This window comes from Hyperoodon ampullatus (genome assembly GCF_949752795.1).
Source record: "Hyperoodon ampullatus genome assembly, chromosome: 1".
Lineage (NCBI taxonomy): Eukaryota > Metazoa > Chordata > Mammalia > Artiodactyla > Ziphiidae > Hyperoodon > Hyperoodon ampullatus.
The window spans coordinates 117,551,443-117,577,542 of record NC_136914.1 but is presented as its reverse complement, the minus strand read 5'-3'; the positions used below and the strand labels follow the sequence as shown (position 1 = coordinate 117,577,542).

Sequence of the window (26,100 nt, the reverse complement as noted above, 5' to 3'; positions counted from 1 at the left end):
TCCCTGTACCCCGACCAGGGATTGAACACGAACCACAGCAGTGAAACCACTAGGCCACCAGGGAACTCCCAGTAATAAGTATTTTTAATAAATTTTCCAAATTAGAAGTTTTCTACTGATGTAGTTTTAAAATCAATATTTCCTGTACTCATAATCCAAAATTATTTAGTAAATTACATTAGATAAGAACTGGAGTCAGATCTTTGTTATAGCATCCTGTTATTTGGTAAATATCAGTAAAATAATTTATGTACTTAAAAATAGTTATGAAGAAAAATGGTGCTTATTTTTCTTTCCCTCTATTTTGATTTTACACAGGTCAAGTGCCTCAGTTTCAATCTGGGAATTCTTTAAATGAAACTTGTTTAAAATCTTAGACCATACCCAAAAGAGAGACCCCAGTCAGCAATAAGGTGGAAAAGAATGATGTTGTCCTTAAACAATCTACAGAATGTCGTCTGTAACCCGGTAAGTGAGTTCTATAAAATCACTTTTTGCCTGTGGCAGGGTTGAGAGCAAGTCCAACTGGATAGTAATTATCCACTGCTGGGGGGTAGGGGCAGAAGTAAACTTCAGTAAACATAAAGCACCTGCTGTGTGGTGGGACTGCAGTGGGCCCTCACTGAAAACCAGATCCAGCCCTTGGAGCTCCACAGATGCTTAAGTTCCCTAGTCAGCCCTCCTCGGTACCCAAGGTTCTGCATCTGAGGATTCAACCAACCGCCCATCAGGTGGTGTGTGTTTATTGAAAAAAAATCTGAGTATAAGTGGATTCAAACCTGCGCAGTTCAAACCTGTGTTGTTCAATCATCAACTGTATAAGACGATGAGACGTGTTATGAACGGAGGACAGTGGAGGGAAGGCTCAGACCATCGTAAGACATAATTTTCAGGGGAAAATGGATTTCTTTGTCTACACATTTTAATTTTCTTTTTTAATTAGACCTGTTCATGAGAAGTTAATTTCTCAGCTTTTCCCTCTGCCTTTCAAATCCTGCTTGGTAGTTGAGCAGGGGAATGTCAAAAGCCAGTGGTGAGATGGAGAATGAGAAAAACTAATGGTCATGTCCCAGCCTCAGGCTGGTCCAGGAACCCCTGAATGTAATTGCTGGAAATTTCAGTGTACGTCCTGGGAAGTAATGAACTTGTTCAGTTTCATGTGGTGTGAGAATCTTTAGAAATGTCTAGTTTCCATATTTCTGAAGCTGAATCCTGAATTTGGGTCTGAGATAAAGTTGCTGCTGTTTTTTTTTTTCTTTCTTTCTTGTAAACCCTTTATAGGAGATTCTTGGTAAGGCTTCAAGTAAGGCTTTAAACCAGTCTTATTAGTGTAAGTGGATTCAATTTTTTGTTATTTACTTTGTAGCTGTAGCTCTTTTTCCTTTTCCCTAAGGTTTACTGTCATTGTGCAGGAATGAGGCTTAGAAGAAATAGCCTTCAATTGTAGTATGTTTAAAAAGGAAGACTTGCTGAATTTGAAGTCAGCTAGACATTTTAAATAATTTTGCACATCTTAAGAGTTAAAAACATCTCAAAGTTGTAGACTGACTTTCTGCGAAGATTAAAAAAAAAAAAAAAAAAAAGGCTGCCTGCCAAGGGGGACTGAAGTAATGTTGGTGCAAGCCAGGAGGGGTGGATGGTCGGGTTAATGCCCTTCAGCTCTGCTCTTCATCACAGAGATGTCTTATTTGAACGTTATTTAGAAAATAATTCTATAGCTTAAAATTCCTGCATGTTTTGGTATTAGAGTGTAATGACGATTCCTGTAATTTCTGGGGTTAGCACCCTTGACTACAGAGTTGAAACAAAAATCAGCTGACGTTTCATTTCCTGAGGACAGGGGCCTGCAGAACTAGTGCTGCTTTTGAGCAGCAGCTGCATTCAGGGCTCCTGGTGGCCTTGTGCTGTTCTGAGGATAGGTCATGATAACTTTCCAAAGTAAATATTTTGTTGCATTCTGGTTATTTTGTTAGTGATCAGTTCAACAACAGGGAAGTGTTTATTGAGTTTCTGCTATACTCTTTATTAAGCCTTGTGAAGACAGGAAACTGCCATCTTTCTGTTTTTATTTCTTAATGTTTCCAAAGTTTTGGTCCACATTTATTGCCTCTTATACCATAAAATGTTAAATTTTAGTTTGTATAACCCTGAATACTATTCATTAATATCAGTAAAAATCTTAGCTTTAGGGCACTTTTTTATTTTGAGAGCATGAAGTACAGAATGTGTCAGTGATAAAGCTGAAGGCTCTTTTGCAAAATGATTTTTTAAATGAAATGCATAAAGTCTTTTTGAATAATATAGTATGCTCTATTTACTTATGTGATGTCAAAAGTGTAACTATTAAAAAAAAGTGTAACTATTTTAACAATATATTCCAAATACAAAAACAAACTGGATTACTTTGAGGATGTTGAATAGCATTCACAATGGCTTTGTTTTAGTTTGGTTTGGGGCAGCTGCCAACCAGGTAAAACAGTGTTATTAAAATAAATTCAATAAAAATGACTTAAAATATATTTTAAAAATTGTGGTAGACAAATTCTGTCCATATTTTTTTTTTTTTTTTTTTTTTGCGGTACGTGGGCTTCTCACTGTTGTGGCCTCTCCCGTTGCGGAGCACAGGCTCCGGACGCGCAGGCTCAGGGCCATGGCTCACGGGCCCAGCCGCTCCGCGGCACGTGGGATCCTCCCGGACTGGGGCACGAACCCGTCTCCCCTGCATCAGCAGGCGGACTCTCAACCACTGCGCCACCAGGGAAGCCCTCTGTCAGTATTAACTCTTGGAAAAGATAAATTGTATAACTGGCCAGTGTAATTTTTTCCTACTTAGTATATTTCATTGACTAGTTCAGTTGATAGAATTCCAAGACTTAAAAAAGTCTGGCTCACTTTTCTTTTCCTTTTTTTAAAAAAATTATTTTATTTTATTTTATTTTTGGCTGCGGTGGGTCTTTGTTACTGTGCGTGGGCTTTCTCCAGTTGTGGCGAGCGGGGGCTACTCTTCGTTGCAGAACACGGGCTTCTCATTGTGGAGCACGGGCTCTAGGTGCATGGGCTTCAGTAGTTGTGATGCGCGGGCTCAGTAGTTGTGGCTCGTGGGCTCTAGAGTGCAGGCTCAGTAGTTGTGGCGCACAGGCTTAGTTGCTCCGCGGCATGTGGGGTCTTCCTGGACCAGGGCTCGAACCTGTGTCCCCCTGCATTGGCAGGTGGATTCTTAACCACTGCACCACCAGAGGATCCCGGCTCAGTTTTCTTTCTGCTCAAATTGAGTGAATAATTTGGAAGACGTTATCTTCATACCAGAAATGCCCTCAGTGAAATCTCTTGTTTGGCAACTCAGTATCTGCTTAAATATTTTATTATTGCTGTTTATAGAGTTAAAACGTGATTAAGTGTTAGTTGAGAAGTTATTTAGAAATTAAACTGATTGGTTGTCACTCCTAGTTAACAAACCACTTATTAACATTAATCCCACCTGGCCCTGAAAAGCTCATCGGTTCCAATTTCCTTCAGAACCTTACTTCCACACTGATCCTTTTTCCTTAGTATTCTAAGTACCTCCATTTCTACCTTGCAGTTTAACCCTACAACACAAAACAATAAAATCTTTTCTTTTTAACCTCTGAAGGTCCTTCCCGGTCTTTGTTCCCTTGTTCTTCTTTTGCTGACTTCCCCTTTTTGTTTTTTTAATATTTAATTAATTAATTAATATTTTTGGCTGTGTTGGGTCTTAGTTGCAGCACGCGGGATCTTTTGTTGTGGTGCGCGGGCTTCTCTCTAGTTGTGACTAGAGTTGTGCGGGTTTTCTCTCTCTAATTGTGGGGCGCAGGCTCCAGAGCGTGTGGGCCTTGTAGTTTGTGGCACTCGGGCTTAGTTGCTTGCCCCACGGCATGTGGGATCTTAGCTCCCCTACCAGGGATCGAACCCGCGTGCCCTGCCTCAGGAGCCGGATTCTTTACCACTGGACCACCAGGGAAGTCCCTGACCTCCATCTTGAGAGAGTCAATTTCTGCTGCCTTAATTTCCTCACCATGGCTCTGCCCTCTGATTTTTTTTTTCTGAATCCTAATTCTTTTTTTTATTCTAATTTTATATTGGAGTATGGTTGATTTACAATGTTCTTTTAGTTTCAGGTATACAGCACAGTGAGTCAGTTATATATATACATATATCTATTCTTTTTCAGATTCTTTTCCCACATAGGCTATTACAGAATATTGAGTAGAGTTCCCTGTGCTCTACAGTAGGCCCTTGTTGGTTATCTATTTTATATACAATAGTGTGTATCTGTTAATCCCAAGCTCCTAATTTATCCCTCCCTGCCCTCTGATTTTTTACTCTCTTAATTTCTTTATCAATCTTGTCTTCAGTGTCCGTCTTTATTTCTCTGATGTCTTTACTGACCAGAATATGAATACAGTCTGCATACAGTCTGCGTACAGTTCTGCCCTTTCACCCAGGGTGAATCTCCAGCCCTCTTAGATGCCCTGCCAGCCCTTGAAGACTGTGAGTTCAAAATGAAACTCCCATCTTCCTTCCCAAACCAGCTTCCGTTTTGTGGTTTTCCATTTCTCTCAGTGTCCTTCCACGCTGTCAAGCCCCTAACAGTTTGAAGATAATCTGTCTTTAAATTTTTAAATTAATTGATGTCATCAAACTCAGTGGCTTTTCCTTTTTTATTATTATTTTAAAAGTATAAAGAAAATATGTGTAAATCATTTTTAAAAATTCAAGCAGTATTTAAGGGTCTCATTAAAACATGAATTTTCCTTCTACCTGGTGCTCAGTTGCCCTCCCTAAAGGCAATCATCTCCTCCCAGATTTTTGTATATCCTTCCTGAGAATATGTGTGTTGTGTGTGCATGTGTTGTGTGTGTCACCTTTTGTATACCCTGTTTCCTTACATGCATGTATCATACTGTATAAACTGCTATACCCTGCTTTTGTTCATTTAACACATTTTGCAGATAACAGCATATTTAGAGTTTACTCACTTATTTTTAATGGCTGCATAATTTGTCCACTGTATGGATGTACTGTAACTTATTTAACCAGTCCCCTGTTAAAGAGCTATTTCCTTTTATGATTGTATCCAGTGCTGTGCTGTACATCCTTATAGATGTATCTTTCTTCGCTTGTGCTAGTATTTCACAGGATAAATCTGTAGAAGTGGAATCAATGGATCAGAGGGTATGATATCCATTTTAGTATCATTTTGGGGGCAGCGGGGGGGATCTTCCCTACTTTTCCATGTTAAAGACATTGACAGTCCTCCCGTTTTTGAAATCGACTTCCTTGATACGCCTGCCCTCTCTGATGGATCCTTCTCTCTTCTTTCTCTTCTCACCCCCTGCATTGAGGTCCCCCACACACCCTCAGTTTTGATGATTCACTAGCATAGAGTCATACCCATGGCTATGATATATCTCAGTGAAAGGATGTAAAGCAGAATCACAAAGGGAAAAGGCACGTGGGGCGAAGTCCAGGGGGAACCAGTGCAGGATTTCAAGGGTATTCTGCCAGTGGAGTCACACACGATGGACTTAAATCTCCCAGCAACTAGTTATGGCAGCATGTGTGAAATGTTCTTTACCAGGGAAGCTCATTAGGGACTCACTGCCCAGGGTTTTTATCAAGGGCTTGGTGTGTAGATAACGTCTGCCTAGCACATACCCAAACTCCAGACTCTAAACAGGAAAGCAGGTTTTTAGCATAAACCATAGTGTTTGCACAAACAGTTTAGGTGGGTAACCCACCCTTCTGACCTAGGGTGGTGGGTGCTCTCTCCAAATCCAAGTTCCTAGACAGCAGCCACGGGCCAGCCTTGGACAGAGGCCTTTGAAAGAGAGCAGCCAGGTCTGCTGTGTTAACTCTTTCTGCACACCCCCTAATCTGACAGCCTTTGAGGCTTTGCTCCTGACTTTTCCTCTCTCGGTTTATCTAGTAGCTCTCATTTTACTTAGTACCCATCTCTACTCTGACTTCTGAGTCTTGGCCATTCACTTACTGTTGGTCCCGAGTGTTCCACTCCTTTCAGTATGTACCGTCGTAGATGTCCTGCCAGCCCTTTACACTAAAAGTATTCCAAGCCAAACTCAGCATCTTCCCTCTGAAATCTTTCTTTTCCAGTGTTACCATTGTAGGTGGTGGCTCGGGATAGACAGCTTCCTTTGAAATAGCTCGTGTTTATCTCCTGCCTCCCCTTCCCCCTCAGTGTCTGCCGCCATCAGCCTGGATTATGTCCTTATCTCCTTGTGCCAGGCTTCCCGGAAGGAGTCAGTCTCACAAATAATCCCCTGCCCTCCAGTGAATTTTACCCCCACTGGATTGTTGTTCCCAACCCCCACTTTCCTTATGTCCTTCCAAAATCTGACCCTGACTCTGTCTGTCTTTAATTGCTCCCTTACTATTTACTGGCTCCCAGATACGTTTTGTCTTTTCCTGCCTCTCTGCTTTTGTAAACGGACATTTCTCCCTGAACTGGCTTCCTTCTCCTCTCTGCCTAACCATATTCTTCCCAGCTCAAATCATACCTCCTTCATAAACTTTGGCCACCTCAGTTATTATTCTTTATACATTTTTCTGAAGCATTTATTCGACACTTACTTAACTGCCCCATTTTTGTGGATGTTGAATTGGTCAGGGCTTGTGGTTGTAAAGACGGAAGCCAACCCCTAATTTAAGCAGAAAAGGAATTTATTAAGTGATATCTATCAGCAGGCAGGACTGAAGAACCAGGCTTGTCACCTACAGCATCACAGACGACAGCCAAAATCAGGCTGCAGGGCTGTTCTCACTAAGAGACGTCTGTCGCCACCACTGAACAAACGTGGTACTTCTTGCACTGGCGACACCACCGGTGCCACTGCTGCCTCTGACCCTAGATGTAGCTGCTGCCCCCTGGCCAGAGTGAATACTGCATGATTCTGGCTGCTGCTTGTCACGAGTTCTAGCTCAGAGCCTGAGCTGGGGTACCGATGGACAGATTTTCATCGTATGCTCTCGCCACAGTTCAGATGAGGTCTCATGTTTATAAGGTAGAGGATTTTCCAGCTGTGGAAGGAGATTCCAATTTGAACCACTAAACAGTGTCACATTTCCACTCTAATCATCTTTCCATAGGTATCTGACTTCTTCCCAACTGTATCAGCTCCTCCCGGATGGACGGGACTCATGCTTCTTTCCACCTGCAGGCTACCTTAACATGACCCTGGTATAGAGCAGACATTTAATGAGTGACATAAAAAAGGCAAAGCAATATGAATTAGCTAGGATGTTTGGGCAGGTAACACCAAACCTAACTAGGGCTTAACTATGGTATTGTCCCTAGTGTGTTCAGATCTGTACTTTATTGTTTTACATCAATTATTTTTGAAACATCAAAGCCTCAAAGCTTGGAGTTGCCTAGAAAACCACCCTTCTCCCTTTAATCAGGAGCAATGTTTGTGAGTAAGTGAGCGGGCTGTCGGGCATTTCTTTTGTTCACATGGTCCAAAAAAAGTTGAGTATTGTTGATATGTTAGGGTACTTTCCTAAGTAGACGGCGTTAATACGGACAATTGAACAGCAAATGGCCCAAGTTTGCAGCACAGTTGTTTCTCAGACTGGAACAACTCATTAACAGTTGTAACAATCTATTAGCAGTGATGGGAATAGATGGTTGGGCTCAAAAAATTCTTTGCACTTTGCTGTACAGCAGACATGGGCACAGCATTGTAAATCAACTATACTTCAATTAAAAAAAAACTCTTACCCTAAAATTAAATATAAAATATAAAAATCTGTGGTTATAAACATTATAAGCACTTATTATATAAATCTGGAAAATATACAACTATATGAAGAAGAAATTTAAAATGTCATCCGTCAAGAAAAGTGCTGTAACATTTTTGGCTTATTTCTTTTTTTTTTAACATCTTTATTGGAGTATAATTGCTTTACAATGGTGTTAGTTTCTGCTTGATAACAAAGTGAATCAGTTATACATATACATATGTTCCCATATCTCTTCCCTCTTGCATCTCCCTCCTTCCCACCCTCCCTATCCCACCCCTCTAGTTGGTCACAAAGCACTGAGCTGATCTCCCTGTGCTATGTGGCTGCTTCCCACTAGCTATCTACCTTACGTTTGGTAGTGTATATATGTCCATGCCACTCTCTCAGTTTGTCACAGCTTACCCTTCCCCCTCCCCATATCCTCAAGTCCATTCTCTAGTAGGTCTGTGTCTTTATTCCCGTCTTGCCCCTAGGTTCTTCTGACCTTTTTTTTTTTTTTTCTTAGATTCAATATATATGTGTTAGCATACGGTATTTGTTTTTCTCTTTCTTACTTACTTCACTCTGTATGACACACTCTAGGTACATCCACCTCACTACAAATAACTCAATTTTGTTTCCTTTTATGGCTGAGTAATATTCCATTGTATATATGTGCCACATCTTCTTTATCCATTCATCTGTTGATGGACACTTAGGTTGCTTCCATGTCCTGGCTATTGTAAATAGAGCTGCAGTGAACATTTTGGTACATGACTCTTTTTGAGTTATGGTTTTCTCAGGGTATATGCCCAGTAGTGGGATTGCTGGGTCGTATGGTAGTTCTGTTTGTAGTTTTTTTAAGGAACCTCCATACTCTTCTCCATAGTGGCTGTATCAATTTACATTCCCACCAACAGTGCAAGAGTGTTCCCTTTTCTCCACACCCTCTCCAGCATTTATTGTTTCTAGATTTTTTGATAATGGCCGGTGTGAGATGATACCTCATTGTAGTTTTGATTTGCATTTCTCTAATGATTAATGATGTTGAGCATTCTTTCATATGTTTTTTGGCAATCTGTATATCTTCTTTGGAGAAATGTCTGTTTAGGTCTTCTGCCCATTATTGGATTGGGTTGTTTGTTTTTTTGATATTGAGCTGCATGAGCTGCTTGTAAATTTCGGAGATTAATCCATTGTCAGTTGCTTCATTTGCAAATATTTTCTCCCATTCTGAGGGCTGTCTTTTCATCTTGTTTATGGTTTCCTTTGCTATGCAAAAGCTTTTAAGTTTCATTAGGTCCCATTTGTTTATTTTTGTTTTTATTTCCATTTCTCTAGGAGGTGGGTCGAAAAGGATCTTGCTGTAATTTATGTCATAGAGTGTTCTGCATATGTTTTCCTCTAAGAGTTTGATAGTGTCTGGCCTTACATTTAGGTCTTTAATCCATTTTGAGTTTATTTTTGTGTATGGTGTTAGGGAGTGTTCTAATTTCATACTTTTACATGTCCCTGTCCAGTTTTCCCAGCACCACTTATTGAAGAGGCTGTCTTTTCTCCACTGTATATTCTTGCCTCCTTTATCAAAGATAAGGTGGCCATGTGTGCGTGGGTTTATCTCTGGGCTTTCTATCCTGTTCCATTGATCTATATTTCTGTTTTTGTGCCAGTACCATACTGTCTTGATGACTGTAGCTTTGTAGTATAGTCTGAAGTCAGGGAGCCTGATTTCTCCAGCTCCATTTTTCGTTCTCCAGATTGCTTTGGCTATTCGGGGTCTTTTGTGTTTCCATACAAATTGTGAAATTTTTTGTTCTAGTTCTGTGAAAAATGCCAGTGGTAGTTTGATAGGGATTGCATTAAATCTGTAGATTGCTTTGGGTAGTATAGTCATTTTCACAATGTTGATTATTACAATCCAAGAACATGGTATCTCTCCATCTATTTGTATCATCTTTAATTTCTTTCATCAGTGTCTTATAATTTTCTGCATACAGGTCTTTTGTCTCCTTAGATAGGTTTTTTCCTAGATATTTTATTCTTTTTGTTGCAGTGGTAAATGGGAGTGTTTTCTTAATTTCACTTTCAGAGTTTTCATCATTAGTGTATAGGAATGCAAGAGATTTCTATGCATTAATTTTGTATCCTACTTTACTAAATTCATTGATTAGCTCTAGTAGTTTTCTGGTAGCATCTTTAGGATTCTCTATGTATAGTATCATGTCATCTGCAAACAGTGACAGCTTTACTTCTTCTTTTCCAATTTGTATTCCTTTTATTTCTTTTTCTTCTCTGATTGCTGTGGCTAGAACTTCCAAAACTATGTTGAATAATAGTGAGTGAGAGTGGGCAACCTTGTCTTTTTCCTGATCTTAGTGGAAATGGTTTCAGTTTTTCACCATTGAGGACGATGTTGGCTGTGGGTTTGTCATATATGGCCTCTATTATGTTGAGGAAAGTTCCCTCTATGCCTGCTTTCTGGAGGGTTTGCATCATAAATGGTGTTGAATTTTGTCGAAAGCTTTTTCTGCATTGATGGAGATGATCATATGGTTTATTTCCTTCAATTTCTTAATATGGTGTATCACATTGATTGATTTGTGTATATTGAAGAATCCTTGCATTCCTGGAATATACCCCACTTGATCATGGTGTATGATCCTTTTAATATGCTGTTGGATTCTGTTTGCTAGTATTTTGTTGAGGATTTTTGCATCTACGTTCATCAGTGATATTGGCCTGTAGTTTTCTTTCTTTGTGACATCTTTGTCTGGTTTTGGTATCAGGGTGATGGTGGCCTTGTAGAATGAGTTTGGGAGTGTTCCTCCCTCTGCTATATTTTGGAAGAGTTTGAGAAGGATAGATGTTAGCTCTTCTCTAAATGTTTGATAGAATTCGCCTGTGAAGCCATCTGGTCCTGGGCTTTTGTTTGATGGAAGATTTTTAATCACAGTTTCAATTTCAGTGCTTGTGATTGGTCTGTTCGTATTATCTATTTCTTCCTGGTTCAGTCTCGGCAGGTTGTGCATTTCTAAGAATTTGTCCATTTCTTCCTGGTTGTATCCTACTGTCCATTTTATTGGCATAGAGTTGCTTGTAGTAATCTCTCATGATCCTTTTCATTCCTGCAGTGTCAGTTGTTACTTCTCCTTTTTCATTTCTAATTCTATTGATTTGAGTCTTCTCCCTTTTTTTCTTGATGAGTCTGGCGAATGGTTTATCAATTTTGTTTATCTTCTCAAAGAACCAGCTTTTAGTTTTATTGATCTTTGCTATCGTTTCCTTCATTGCTTTTTCATTTATTTCTGATCTGATCTTTATGATTTCTTTCCTTCTGCTAGCTTTGGGGTTTTTTCCTTCTTCTTTCTCTAATTGCTTTAGGTGCAAGTTCAGGTTGTTTATTTGTTTCTTAAGGTAGGATTGTATTGCTATAAGCTTCCCTCTTCGAACTGCTTTTGCTGCATCCCATAGGTTTTGGTTCGTCGTGTCTCCATCGTCATTTGTTTCTAGGTATTTTATTTCCTCTTTGATTTCTTCAGTGATCACTTGGTTATTAAGTAGTGTATTGTTTAGCCTACATGTGTTTGTATTTTTTACAGATCTTTTCCTATAATTGATATCTAGTCTCATAGCATTGTGGTCGGAAAAGATACTTGATACGATTTCAGTTTTCTTAAATTTACCAAGGCTTGATTTGTGACCCAAGATATGATCTATCCTGGAGAATGTTGCATCAGCACTTGAGAAGAATGTGTATTCTGTTGTTTTTGGATGGAATGTCCTATAAATATCAATTAAGTCCATCTTGTTTAATGTATCATTTAAAGCTTGAGTTTCCTTATTTATTTTCATTTTGGATGATCTGTCCATTGGTGAAAGTGGGGTGTTAAAGTCCCCTACTATGAGTGTGTTACTGTTGATTTCCCCTTTTATGGCTGTTAGTATTTGCCTTATGTATTGAGGTGCTCCTATGTTGGGTGCATAAATATTTACAATTGTTATATCTTCTTCTTGGATTGATCCCTTGATCATTATGTAGTGTCCTTCTTTGTCTCTTGTAATAGTCTTTATTTTAAAGTCTATTTTGTCTGATATGAGAATTGCTACTTCAGCTTTCTTTTGGTTTCCATTTGCATGGAATATCTTTTTCCATCCCCTCACTTTCAGTCTGTATGTGTCCCTAGGTCTGAAGTGGGTCTCTTGTAGACAGCATATATACAGGTCTTGTTTTTGTATCCATTCAGCCAGTCTGTGTCTTTTGGTGGGAGCATTTAATCCATTTACATTTAAGGTAATTATCAATATGTATGTTCCTATTCCCATTTTCTTAATTGTTTCAGGTTTGTTATTGTAGATCTTTTTCTTCTCTTGTGTTTCCTGCCTAGAGAAGTTTCTTTAGCATTTGTTGTAAAGCTGGTTTGGTGGTGCTGAACTCTCTCAGCTTTTGCTTGTCTGTAAAAGTTTTAATTTCTCCATCAAACCTGAATGAGATCCTTGCTGGGTAGAGTAATCTTGGTTGTAGGTTTTACTCCTTCATCACTTTAAATATGTTCTGCCACTCCCTTCTGGCTTGCAGAGTTTCTGCTGAAAGATCAGCTGTTAACCTTATGGGGATTCCCTTGTGTGTTATTTGTTGTTTTTTCCTTGCTGCTTTTAATATGTTTTCTTTGTATTTTATTTTTGATAGTTTGATTAATATGTGTCTTGCCATGTTTCTCCTTGGATTTATCCTGTATAGGACTCTCTGCTTCCTGGACTTGATTAACTATTTCCTTTCCCATATTAGGGAAGTTTTCAACTATAATCTCTTCAAATATTTTCTCAGTCCCTTTCTCTCTTCTTCTTCTGGGACCCCTATAATTCGAATGTTGGTGCATTTAAGGTTGTCCCAGAGGTCTCTGAGACTGTCCTCAGTTCTTTTTATTCTTTTTTCTTTCTTCTGCTCTGCAGTAGTTATTTCCACTATTTTATCTTCCAGGTCACTTATCCATTCTTCTGCCTCAGTTATTCTGCTATTGATCCCTTCTAGAGAATTTTTAATTTCATTTATTGTGTTGTTCATCATTGTTTGTTTGCTCTTTAGTTCTTCTAGGTCCTTGTTAAACATTTCTTGTATTTTCTCTATTCTATTTCCAAGATTTTGGATCATCTTTACTATCATTATTGTGAATTCTTTTTCAGGTAGACTGCCTATTTCCTCTTCATTTATTAGGTCTGGTGGATTTTTACCTTGCTCCTTCATCTGCTGTGTGTTTTTCTGTCTTCTCATTTTGCTTAACTTACTGTGTTTGGGGTCTCCTTTTTGCAGGCTGCAGGTTCGTAGTTCCCGTTGTTTTTGGTGTCTGTCCCAAGTGGCTAAGGTTGGTTCAGTGGGTTGTGTAGGCTTCCTGGTGGAGGGAACTAGTGCCTGTGTTCTGGTGGATGAGGCTGGTTCTTGTCTTTCTGGTGGGCAGGTCCATGTGTGGTGGTGTGTTTTGGGGTGTCTGTGGCCTTATTATGATTTTAGGCAGCCCCTTTGCTAATGGATGGAGCTGTGTTCCTCTCTTGCTAGTTGTTTGGCATAGGGTGTCCAGCACTGTAGCTTGCTGGTCGTTGAGCGAAGCTGGGTCTTGGCGTTGAGACGGAGATCTCTGGGAGATTTTCGCCGTTTGATATTACGTGGAGCTGGGAGGTCTCTTGTGGACCAGTGTCCTGAAGTTGGCTCTCCTACCTCAGAGGCACAGCACTGACTCCTGGCTGCAGCGCCAAGCGCCTGTCATCCACGCAGCTCAGAATAAAAGGGAGAAAAAATGGAAAGAAAGAAAGAGGATAAAATAAAATAAAGTTATTAAAATAAAAAATAATTATTAAGAAAAAATTTTTAAGTAAAAAACAAACCAAAAAACGGACGGATAGAACCCTAGCACAAATGGTGAAAGCAAAAGCTATACAGACAAAATCACACACAGAAGCATACACATACACACTCACAAAAAGAGAAAAAGGGGAAAAAATAATATATCTTTGCTCCCAAAGTCCACCTCCTCAATTTGGGATGATTTGTTGTCTATTCAGGTATCCCACAGATGCAGGGCATATCAAGTTGATTGTGGAGATTTAATCTGCTGCTCCTGAGGCTGCTGGGAGAAATATCCCTTTCTCTTCTTTGTTTGCACAGCTCCCGGGGTTCAGCTTTGGATTTGGACCTGCCTCTGCGTGTAGGTCGCCTGAGGGCGTCTGTTCTTCACTCACACAGGACGGGGTTAAAGGAACAGCTGCTTCGGGGGCTCTGGCTCACTCAGGCCGGGGGGAGGGAGGGGTACAGATGCGGGGCGAGCCTGTGGCGGCAGAGGCCAGTGTGATGTTGCACCAGCCTGAGGCGCGCCGTGCGTTCTCCCGGGGAGGTTGTCCCTGGATCGCGGGACCCTGGCAGTGGCGGGCTGCACATGCTCCTGGGAAGGGCCGTGTGGATAGTGACCTGTGCTTGCTCACAGGCTTCTTGGTGGTTGCAGCAGCAGCCTTAGCATCCCATGCCCGTCTCGGGGGTCCACGCTGATAGCCGCGGCTCACGCCCGTCTCTGGAGCTCCTTTAAGCAGCGCTTATAATCCCTTCTCCTGGCGCACCAGGAAACAAAGAGGGAAGAAAAAGTCTCTTGCCTCTTCGGCATCTCCAGACCTTTTCCCGGACTCCCTCCCGGCTAGCTATGGCGCACTAGCCCCCTTCAGGCTGTGTTCACGCTGCCAACCCCAGTCCTCTCCCTGGGATCCGACCTCCGAAGCTGGAGCCTCAGCTCCCAGCCCCTGCTTGCCCCGGCGGGTGAGCAGACAAGCCTCTCGGGCTGGTGAGTGCTGGTTGGCACCGATCCTCTGTGAGAGAATCTCTCCGCTTTGCCCTCCACTCCCCTGTTGCTGTGCTCTCCTCCGCGGCTCCGAAGCTCCCCCCTCCACCATCCGCAGTCTCCGCCCGTGAAGGGGCTTCCTAGTGTGTGGAAACCTTTCCTTCTTCACAGCTCCCTCCCACTGGTGCAGGTCCCGTCCCTATTCTTTTGTCTCTGTTTTTTCTTTTGCCCTACCCAGGTACCTGGGGAGTTTCTTGCCTTTTGGGAGGTCTGAGGTCTTCTGCCAGCGTTCAGTAGGTGTTCTGTAGGAGCAGTTCCACATGTAGATGTATTTCTGATGCATCTGTGCGGAGGAGGGTGATCTCTGCGTCTTACTCTTCCACCATCTTGAACGTCCCTTTTGGCTTATTTCTTTACAGTGTTTTCTTTTTCCCTTTTAATGTTTATTATTAACTTGGTTAAGACCATACTGTATGGGGTTTTGTAGGCCACTTTCTCACTGATAATTATATCACTGACATTTTTGTGTTACTAAATAATCTGCATAAATAGAAGTTGAACATATAAAAAAATCTGAAGTTACAAAAACTGTTCTCATTTTATTAAGAGATTTACAAAATGGAACATGCTGCTATTTATTCTTGGGCTGTGGCCAAGAGGAGTAATTGCTTCCACATTCTCTATACACAAAAACCATCCACTCTGAGGTGCAGCTGTAGCCGTGCTCTATACATCTGTTATGTTTTTCGTTTTCTGGTCTGATAAGCTCTGTTCATGTCCCCCATGCTGCCCTCAGCAGTTGCCGTGACACCAGATGACAACTGGATTTGGTGATTTCTTGTCTTATTGCTTAAGGCAGCAGCACTCCATTCAGCAGCCGCTTAGTTGCTGCTCCTTTGCACATGTGAGGCCTACATGTGAGGCCTGCCAGAGCCCAGTTTCTGGGCTGGTGAGAGCTCATTCATTCACCAAGTGATTATTGATCATCTCTTGACCTCTGTCCTGGGGGTGTAAAGGTGATGACCCAGTCCTGCCCCATGCAGCTCACAGTGTAGGCATATGTTTGCAAATGAACAGAGTACAGTGCTGTGATTGACCCTCAGAGGGCGGCTAACTCAGTTGGCCCAGGGAGTCTGAGCAAGGCTCCACAGAGGAGATTGTGCTTGAGCTGAGATTTTCAGCCGATGAGCCACTGATTTACAACTACTTTTATACGACCTCTCTTATTTCTTTCTTCTTGACAATCAGAGCTACCTTGGATCAATTTTAGCATAGATGTAACCTGGGTGAGCTTGGTATAAGGCATGCTGGTGTCTGGCCTGCTTGGTACGGTCAGAGGCTCCCAGGGGGAAGAGGGAGGTGGTTGTGGTGCAGGAGATGCAGCCACATAGCCAGTGGCCTGGGAGGATGGTGGAGCACCTGGGAGGATGGTGGAGCACCTGGGGGAGGGTGGAGCACCTGGGAGGATGGTGGAGCATCTGGGGGAGGGTGGAGCATCTGGGGGAGGGGAGTGACAAGATCTGATCATGTCAGGCCCCAGACAAAGAGGCTGGCTTCCAGGTGAGAAGGGGGGAGGGGGAGACCCGAATCCTGCGTGGGACCACCAGTCGGGGCCCAGGCCTGCACCCTGGACCAGGCAGGGTATGGAGGTGCTGTGTCTTGAGAGATCCACAGGCACCCATGGCGCATCCTTCAGATCATGCAGGTCTCTGGTTCCTGGCAGTGCCCTGTGGGGTGCAGCTTGGAAGCCCAGTGGGGAAGGCGAGGCACGCAACCACAGTTGCAGCAGAGTGGCGGAATTTGGAGCACCCTCTGCAGGCAGTAAGTGCTTGTCATTATCTCTGTCAGCACTGGCCTAGGGCCTGGTCTCTTCTGGATCCTGCTGTTGGGATCAGTGGAACTTCAGGAAAGACGGAGGGGTGGGGCATGGCATTTCACAGAACCCTCAGCCACATAAAAAGTACTGTGAATAATATGTGTCTTTTCCTAAAGAACTCAGAGTGGTGTGCAGGTGTTGCAAGTCTCCTAGCCATGTTGTTCTGGTGTAGCTGTTTGAATGGTGAGGAGGACCTGGAAAATGCTAGGGTCTGAGCAGACTTGTGTGCAGCCTTTTTTTTTTTTTAATTTTTATTGTAGTTGGTTTACAATGTTGTGTTAGTTTCTGCTGTACAGCAAAGTGAGTCAGTTATACATATACATATATCTCCTCCTTTTTGGATTTCCTTCCCATTTAGGTCACCACAGAGCACTGAGTAGAAATTCCCTGTGCTATACAGTAGGTTCTCATTAGTTATCTATTTTATACAGAGTAGTGTATATGTGTCAATCCCCTCGTCCCAGTTCATCCCACCCCCGCTTTCCCCCTGGTATCCATATGTCTGTTCTCTACGTCTGTGTCTCTATTTCTGCTTTGCAAATGAGTTCATCTGTATCGTTTTTCTAGATTCCACATATAAGCGATACTATACAACATTTGTTTTTCTCTTTCTGACTTACTTCACTCTGTATGACAGTCTCTAGGTCTAGCCACGTCTCTGCAAATGGCACAGTTTTGTTCCTTTTTATGGCCGAGTAATATTTATGTGCAGCCTTTAAGAATGTAGTCTTTTGATTTTGTAAATGAACATTTGTTAAAATTATTTTTTTCCTAGATAATCCCCTATGTTGGGACCATTTCTGAGCAGCTGGAGCCTGGAACTTTGATTGTACTACGTGGGCATGTTCCTAGTGACTCAGACAGGTAAAGTCATTTTGTTAGATGAGAGAAGAACAAGAATAAACTCGTTGTGATTGTGGGACAACAAAAAATCATGAGGGAGAGACCATTTGGATACTTGGAGGCCTGATTTTGCTTTTATAGCAGCCCTGGCCAAGGTGCTGAGGAAATTGGAATGAAAAACTGAAATACAGGTTATTTGGATTTTTTGTTGCTATAAGGCTGATTTTAGTATAAAGAATTAGAGATACGGTTAATGAAGGGAATTGTGGTCAGATGACAGGGACACAGTCTAGTTACAGTGTCCCACACCATCTCTTAAGACCTGTTCTGGGTAGCTTTATCTAATGCTTGCTTTGGGTAAAGTCTGGACGAGGCTGTATCAGCTAGAGTTGGGCTTGGCTCTATGTGGTGGATGCCGGAACAACAGTGGTTTAAATAAGATGTGAACGTGACATCTAAGGGGGTCAGTCCAGAGGGCTGAAGGGCGTGCCAGCAAGCTGCTGGAGGAGTGGGCCTCTTCATGCTCTCACCTTGCCATCCCAGGGTGAGGTCCTCTTTCTCATGGTTCCTGAAAGCTAGGACTCTGGTCCTCACGTTGTGTTTGGGTAGCTGCCTGGGACCATGTGCTATTTGGGGGGAAGGGGTGGGGGGTGGACAGAAGGCAGATGACAACTGACTTTTGAGACCGTTTCCAGGAGTTTTCCTTGCACACTTCACTTCTACCCCATTGGCAGAGCTTGGGGCACCTGGGTGAACCCACCTGCGGGGGGACTGGGCAATGTGGGTGCTTGTGGTGGACCGCCACCAAAAGCATGTGAGTGAACAGAGGATCCGTCAGCTGTCACTCGGCCTGGGTTTCTGCGCTGCCGGGCCTGTGAGGCCACCTTCCTTCCTGAGTCCTCACGTGGCCTGTGTTTCTTCCCCTCCTCAGGTTCCAGGTGGACTTACAGTGTGGCAGCAGCGTGCAACCTCGAGCAGACGTGGCCTTTCATTTCAATCCACGGTTCAGAAGGGCCAACTGCATTGTTTGCAACACTCTGAAAAATGAGAAGTGGGGCTGGGAAGAGATCACCTATGACATGCCTTTCAAGAAAGAAAAGTCTTTCGAGATCGTGATCATGGTGCTGAAAGACAAATTCCAGGCAGGTTTTGGAGAACGGGTTAGATCCTCATTCGTGAGAATAAGCACGAGGGAAGCTTTTCACGAGTGAACTCACCCTTGCATGTCCTAAATCCAGAGGAAGAGTTTGCCTTTATCATGTTCCTCTAGAGGAGGGCCCAGCGGGGACCTTGCTGTGAGGCGGGCACAGCCAGCGTCCCTGCCGGGGTCGCCGTGCCGATGGAGGGTGGGGCCAGCGCAGCCGGCTTCTGTTAGCTCATTGCGCCTTGCAGGGCTGAGCTTCCTTCTGACCTGACACAGCCTTACACTCAGGATGGGAAAGTAACCCCGGGCAGCAGGACCAGCAGGGTGGAGGAGTCTGAACTGACAGACAGATGGGATCCCGGCACAGGAGTCAGGGTTTGTAAAGTTGCATCCTGCCGCGGCCTAGTCGTGTAGGATCTTGAGATCCTAGACCCAGAGGAGCTCGTAGCAACCCCGCTGCGTGTCGTCAGTGCTCCCACTGCTTCCTCGGGTGTGTGTGGTCCTGGAGGCGCCTCCACCCCCTGGCCCGCGAGCCTGCAGAGGACTTGATGGCTCAGGTGGAGACTCCCCACCTGAGGTGCAGACCCCACTGACCCTCAGAGCCTGCTCCCACCAGCACTTCTCCCCTAAACCTCCTCTCTCCCCTCATCCCTCCTCTGGCCATTGGAGTACTTGGGTCTGTATCGTTCTTTTTAATGCTTGTCCGTGCTCTTGAGCTTTGGTTTTTTCCTGTTTCTTTTGCCTGCCAATGGGATTTTCAGCTCCTTGAGATCAGAGACTGTACTGTGTTCGGTGTGTCTTCCCGACACTCCTACAAGTACTGACGTGGCGGGAGAGGGAGGCGCCCCGTGCACTGGTACCCGCTAAAATGCATTTATTAACTGTTTTATTCGGCGGGGGGGGGCCTGTCTTCTGTGTTTGTCCAGGTGGCTGTCAATGGAAAACATACCCTGATCTACGCCCACAGGATCAGCCTAGAGAAGATTGACACCCTGGGCATTTATGGCAAAGTTATCATTCACTCTGTGGGTTTCAGCTTCAGCTCGGTCAGTGCCCTTCCATTGGGGGCGGCAGGGGGTCTTTGGTGATGTTTTCTTGAAAACTGTGTAAATATGTCCCTTGTTAGTGTGTTAATTTCTTGGAAGTAAATCTTTCAGACTAGTAGGATGCTAATCATTGACCAGGGCTTGCTTGTCCGTAGGATCTCAAATCTAGCATGGTTCCAACAAAAACCCAAAACAGTAACAACAAAACAAACAGCCTTTACAGCTGGAGAGGGGCTGTTTCCTTGATACAGGAGCATAGTGGAGCAGTTCGCTAGGATTGTTTCCTAGAAGTGGGACGTCAAAGGGTACCTGCATTTTAAGTTAGGGTTGAAATTGCTAACCTGCCCTCCAAAGAGAGTAAAACAAAGTAGTCTCAAGATCTGTATTCATTTGCTCACATTCTTCTTTTTTTTTTTGCGGTACGCGGGCCTCTCACTGCTGCGGCCTCTCCCATTGCGGAGCACAGGCTCCGGAGGCGCAGGCCCAGCGGCCATGGCTCACGGGACCAGCCGCTCCGCAGCATGTGGGATCTTCCTGGGCCGGGGCACGAACCTGCGTCCCCTGCATTGGCAGGCGGACTCTCAACCACTGTGCCACCAGGGAAGCCCCTGCACATTCTTCTTGACATTAGTTCTGATTTCAACATTTGCCAGCTTGATAGAGGGGAGAAGGATGCTAATGTTCATGCATTTTTGGATCATAATTTTCTGTCATATTTTCATGTTTAATACCATTTATAATTTTTTTTGATATGTCAAGGTTATATTTAGAATTCTGATGGACGTTAAATATTAATCTGAACTTTTCTTCAGGATTTAAGAAGTAGCCAAGCATCTACTCTGGAATGGACAGAGATAAGTGAAGAAAATGTAAATATTAAATCTCTTCATGAACCACCAGTTTAAAAATGTTTTTTTAGTTGCCATGTAAATTAGGTGGCAGGCAGGCTGAGTTTTAAAAAAAAACGTTTTTAATATGAAAACTAAAGATTTTAGTAATTAATAGGCTGGAAGTAATCGTTTGAAAATTGAGGTGTATACTTCAGGGTGCCAGGTGCTGTAAGTTTTGCTGTTTAGACTCTCAGTGGATCTGACCACTACCCACCAATCTTCTGTACAAAGAACTCTCTGAACTGCTGAATAGGGCTGTCAGGAGGTGTTTATAAATAGTGAGCACGGCCAGTGCATGGGCAAATGAACTTCCACATGTATCTTCTCCCCCTGTGGAAACAACTGCAGTTCAGACATTTTTTGCTATTATTAGTGTGGAGAAAGTGAGGCCTTACTGATCTCAGCACGTTCCTAGACAGACTAGAATCTCAGCATTTGGGGAGCACCCTGGGAAGAACAAGGAAAATGTGTTTGAAGCCCACATGTGGCCTTCGGGAAATGCTCAGCTTGTGGTGGAGGTTATAGGATTCAGATGAACAGGACAGTCAGTCTGTTCCCAGCCTGAGTGGCACTCTGCAGCTCCAAAGCACTCGGTCAGAAAGCACTGGCCACCTGCATGTCCCCCCCCTCCCCGGAGTGGAGCAGGCACTACCGGCCCAGGCTCTGGGTGGTACAGCCAGTAAGATCCAACTGCTCATGTTATAAAATGTGTTTCTTCCCTGTCAAACGTCTTTATTTTGTCTTTCTCTTCCAATAGGTACAAAAGTCTGGCATGTCACAGTTTGTAAGTATTTCTGCTATAACATGTGGAATCTTTTATAAGATTGCCCAGGAAATGAATAGTTGAAGCCTTGGAAGACAGGTTCATTCGTTCCATACCTTATTGCAGAACTGTTTCCCTACAGCCTAGTAATAGAGGAGACATTTCTAAAATTGTCCCCAGAACTGTCTACACCAAGAGCAAAGGTTCGCCGGCCAATCATACTTTGACTTGCTCCAAAATACTACCTACCGACTGTTTGTCAAAGGTTTGAAGAGCCAAATCTTAATTCTAACAAGTTAAGTGTTAGTTAGCTGATATGTGTAACCGCTACCCTCAGTACAAGCCCAAAGCAGCCACTCTGTGTTTGCACTGGTGTCCTGGACGGCTATCAGTCAACCGGACGTCAGGTCCCTGAGCCATTAGTGTGTGTTTCTGTAACTCCCCCTACCTCAGCCGCTTCCCCTCCAGGCTGAAGGCAGTGCACACTTCAGGCCAGCTGAGGTGACTTTCTCAGAGGGCATTTCACTCAGGCAGAGGATGTCAGGTCCCTCCCCACATCCATTCATTTCATTGTCTGAAAAATGGAGTGTTTGCTGTGAGCCAGGGACCCAGCTGGGATCAAGGCAGACTTGGTCTGTCCCTTCATGGGGTTCACAGCCTTTAAACATTTCCCAGTGTCTTTCGGCAGTTTTCCCTCAAGATCCCTTTTTGCAGGCTTCCTGATGCTAACTGGGGTTTCTTTGCAGACTCTGCCATTCGTAGCGAGGTTGAGCTCCTCAATGGGCCCTGGACGGACTGTCGTCATAAAAGGAGAAGTAAATACAAACGCCAAAGGGTCAGTGTCAGTAAGTGGCCGTAATAATGCAGCAGCTGCTGTGTGTCTCTCTTACAGCTGTAACCCCGTCAACAATCTCGTGAGGTGTAAGTCGGGCTAATGTCATAAGCTTCATTTGAAAAGTGAGACTGTTAAAGCCAGAGGAAGTTGGACTGCTGACAAGTAGTTGGTGGTACCTAGGCTTTTTGTGGCCAGACAGGAGGGTGGCATTTTTGTCCACGAGGCCCACCCTTGTAGAACTGCAGGGCAGCTCTGTGAGAGCAGATCACTTTTATTAGGGCTTGTTCCTCTTGCCGTGGGTCTTGTAAGATTCCTGCTTTTAGAACCTTTTCCACAGGTGTTCAGAGTTCTGAAAGCTTGAAATGAGAGCTATTTCCTAGCAAGTAGTACACTTTGAAGAAGAACAGGGCACTTGTAAATGCTGAAAGACTTCCTGCTTGGAAGGACCCTATTCTTGAAGCAGACGTGATCCTTTGGGTCACTTGCTCTAACCGTTTAATTTCTTCCTGTAGCCTTAAACGTGGATTTTAAAGTTCTTCGTGTTTTTATTTTGCAAATAACATACTTATACCAACTGTATGCTGACTCGGAATTTTAAATGTCACCTCATCGGCATTCCTGGGTCCTTGTGTGTACATGTTTTGTGTAATCAGTTTAATTCTGATTGTTAAAATTGCAGAAACTGGACTCCTCTCTTCTACTTGGCTAATTAGGTTTTTTAAATTCTCTCAAAAGCTTTGCTGTTGATCTACTATCAGGAAAATCCAAGGATATTGCTCTCCACCTGAACCCACGCCTGAATGTTAAAGCATTTGTAAGAAATTCTTTTCTTCAGGAGTCCTGGGGAGAAGAAGAGAGAAATATTACCTGTTTCCCTTTTAGTCCTGGGATGTACTTTGAGGTGAGATGATTATCTTTTTTGAAAATAGGACAGGAAAAAGAAGCCTGCGGGCAGGGGTAAGATGCAAGATAAATGGTCCATTTAAATTGAGTCCAACTTAATATGTGGCAATTGTGTGTGGCTTTTGTTTATTTGGAGATTTTGAATGCCGTCTTTTATAATGCAGATGGTCAGCATAAACGGCCAAGCCAGTCGAGTGCCACGTTATTTGCGTTGGAATTATCTGACGTTTGTTTTCATAATGACAATTTCTGTGTAGCCCCATATTAGTTAATAGGAATTTCAACCGGAACCTTGTCTCAGGGCGGGAGTAGCGCGTTTAATCCTAAGTAATCATGAGGAGGTAGGAGCCACAGACTGCCGGTGCTATCCATCGTCTCGGTGACACACAGCTTAGGTGGCAGTACTCTCTTCCAGGCAGTCCTGTTTGTATATATTCAAAGAAAGACACATTTAGACCACCGAGACTTGAAGGCATGTAGTCCTGAGCCCCCGGAGATGCGAATATTCTAACACAGCCTCTCCCCAGATGTGCTTCCGGGTAGTTTCGCCACGCGGATGCTGCTTGGTTGGCTGGGTGCCCTCACCAGCTTACGTGACTCACTGCTCACGTGGTCATTTAGGGTCACTGATTTCGGTCATGCTCCTCCAGCATTTTAAACTGTCACATGCTCTGGACCGTTGGAGCTCGCAAGACTCCTCAGAGTTGTTAGAAGCGTGAACATCAGGCTGAATAGAAGGTGGTGATTTGGCATTAATATTTATTCATAAGTTCCGTCTAATGCAGTGCCCTGGTTTGGGGAGTGACAGACAGGAGCGAGCTCATCATAGGTTCCCTGGAAGTGGTGGGTACTCGTTTGGAATTCAGAAGGAGGTGGGGGGGTAAAGGTAATCTGGGTTTTCCAGATTTGGGGGATGATACAGACAAGTCGCTGGAGGTGGGAAGGGCAGCACAGGGGTTGCTGACTAGGCGGCAGTCGGGGTGTGAAGGGTGACGTGGGTTCACTGGAGGGAGAGGTGGCTGCTCCGGCAGGAAGCTGATCCTTGTGGTTGGTGACTGGAAACTCGTGACCTGTTTTTTGGCCTACTTGAGGCCCAAGTTTGGGACTACTGTATTAAAATAAAAGAGGAAAACAACACATTCTCTTAAATAATCTTTTCCTTTTGTTAGTTTTCTACTTCAGGATGAAGAGTAGTTGTCCTCATGTTGGATCATTGTTGTCAGTTTTTTTGTAGAGATAGCTTTTTTCCAATAGCTTTAAACTCCTGCCTTTTTAATAGGCTTTCATTTGAGATTCTCAGATCTTTGCATTAAAGCCATTGCTCTGCTTTTAAATAGTATCTTCTGTTCCTTGGCATTTCAGATTCACTTATTAGTTCCAGCTGGAATCATTTAAAAAGTATCTTTCGGTTTTGTAATTTCATCTGTGAGCTCTTTATCAAATTCATGTTTTTAGGAGCTGTTCAGGTGGTTGAGGGATCTTGGTGTTCCACGTTTTCATGTATGTACTTTTCTTTTCTTTGTTTTGCAACAGTGTGTCCACTAGGCTGCCTGCCATTTCTCTTCCATTTGTAACATAAGGTGCTGGCTCTGCACTTGCTCTGACTTAGTCTAGAGAACTCTTTCCCCACTGCATCCGTCTAATGCCAGTTTGTTTTCCCTTCTGAGCATGAGGCTGTGTGTTTTGTGTTCTCTTGAGATTTTGTTAAATGTCTATCACCAAAGGTCCCTTCCACCTGGTTGAAACTGGGATTTCCACCATTGTTGAGGGCATATAATCCCCAGTTATGGCTATTTTCCCCAGTTCTCTGTATAGCCCTGCCACCTTCATCTGTGTCAGTTATTGCTGTTATCCATGGAATTTCCCCCTCTTCCTAATCTCCCCCAGCAGCCATTTCCACTAGTCCTAGCAAAAGAAAAAAGACACTCAGTTGGCTGCTTTGCAGATCCAGATTTTGTGCCTCAGTCTGGCCTCCGGGGATGGAGGTGGGGAGTGCCGAGGAGAGCACAGTGTGGGTTCACCCAACTGGCCTGTGCAGTGTGGGTGGGAAACAAATGGTAGTCAGTGGCCAGACTGGCACGGGGAACGTGGTAGCTGAAGTAAGAGGTTTAGGTGTACGAGCGATTTAAAAGGATAGCAGTTAACTCTGAAGGGCTAACACCAGTGAGGACTCTGGACTGAATCTCTGCCAAAACTCACAGGTTCATAGAACACTGAGCTTTGAAGAGCTTTGGAGAAAACAGACACGAGGTGCTGAGCTGGGATGGGAGTCAGGGTCACCAAGCAGCTCTGCAATCCCTAGCAAGTGCCCTAAACTTCTGAGATTTCATATTGTCTGAGTTGCCCAAGACCCTAGAGTTTGAGGCAGCAAAGTGAGGATCCAAGCCCCTTGGTTCCCAGCCTGTGACTGGGAACCAGCTCTTCTGTGAACAAGTGTCACAGTCAGCCATTTTCTCCTTCCCAAGTGCCGGCGAGGAGGGTGGCTTGCCACTTCCCCAGGAGCACGGGGCAGGAGAGGGCGCTTGCAGAGGACAGGAAGCCAGCAGGCCCTGGGGAGTGTGAGGGTCCAGGCACGTGAGAGTCACTTCCCGGAGTGGGACAAGGCAGAAAGTGCCACTACAGATACACGTTAGTCAGGTCCTGGAAACTGCAGCAGGGAGTCGGCGGTGGCAGGCTGGGAGAGGAAACCAAATGGTTTACTTTTTGACATGCCTGTTCGTGTGCGGGAAGCAAACTCTTAAGCCCAGGGGCACCACTAATGTTGTGTATACTTTCCTTCCAGATGATAATTTATTGTGATGTTAGAGAATTCAAGGTTGCAGTAAATGGTGTACACAGCCTGGAGTACAGACACAGATTTAAAGACCTGAGTCATATCGACACGCTGCAAATCGACGGCGATATCCACTTACTGGAAGTAAGGAGCTGGTAGCTGACAGGTGTGCTACAAAAACTGAAATACAGATGACTTCTGTAACACTGCCCTTGTTAAAATGCATCTTACTCTCATGATATGGTTTATATATGTTGTTAAAATGAGCTGAAGTCCTACTGGGTGTCCTCAGTCCATGTCATGCAGTGAGGCTTTGTCAAGCAAAAAATGAGGACATTTGAGGCAACAGCAGCTTATAGCCATTATTATAATAGGCCTTTCTGCTCTCTCTCCTGCACCCTGGCCGCCTCCTTTCTAAACCTACTTCACATTCAACAAGTGTTTATTAAGA

The 26,100-nt window shown here is 43.7% G+C and overlaps 1 protein-coding gene across 4 annotated transcripts; it reads left to right on the top strand.

The window, feature by feature from the left end:
* Window positions 1-423: 423 nt before the first annotated feature.
* On the top strand, window positions 424-25,808 carry LGALS8 (galectin 8; the record flags this gene model as incomplete). Of its 4 annotated transcripts, none has more annotated exons than XM_079703865.1 (10): window positions 424-468; window positions 17,228-17,316; window positions 18,227-18,437; window positions 19,366-19,485; window positions 20,298-20,354; window positions 21,133-21,159; window positions 21,281-21,403; window positions 21,885-21,973; window positions 22,709-22,874; window positions 25,659-25,808. In XM_079703865.1, 10 exons carry the CDS (start codon window positions 424-426, stop codon window positions 25,806-25,808), a joined length of 1,077 nt encoding a protein of 358 aa, XP_079559991.1. The 4 variants fall into 4 exon arrangements, with proteins under 4 accessions (XP_079559991.1, XP_079559992.1, XP_079559989.1 ...); XM_079703863.1 differs by having other exon boundaries at window positions 427-468; window positions 19,366-19,506; XM_079703864.1 differs by lacking the exon at window positions 424-468 and adding an exon at window positions 7,235-7,288.
* Between the last annotated feature and the right edge of the window lie 292 nt (window positions 25,809-26,100).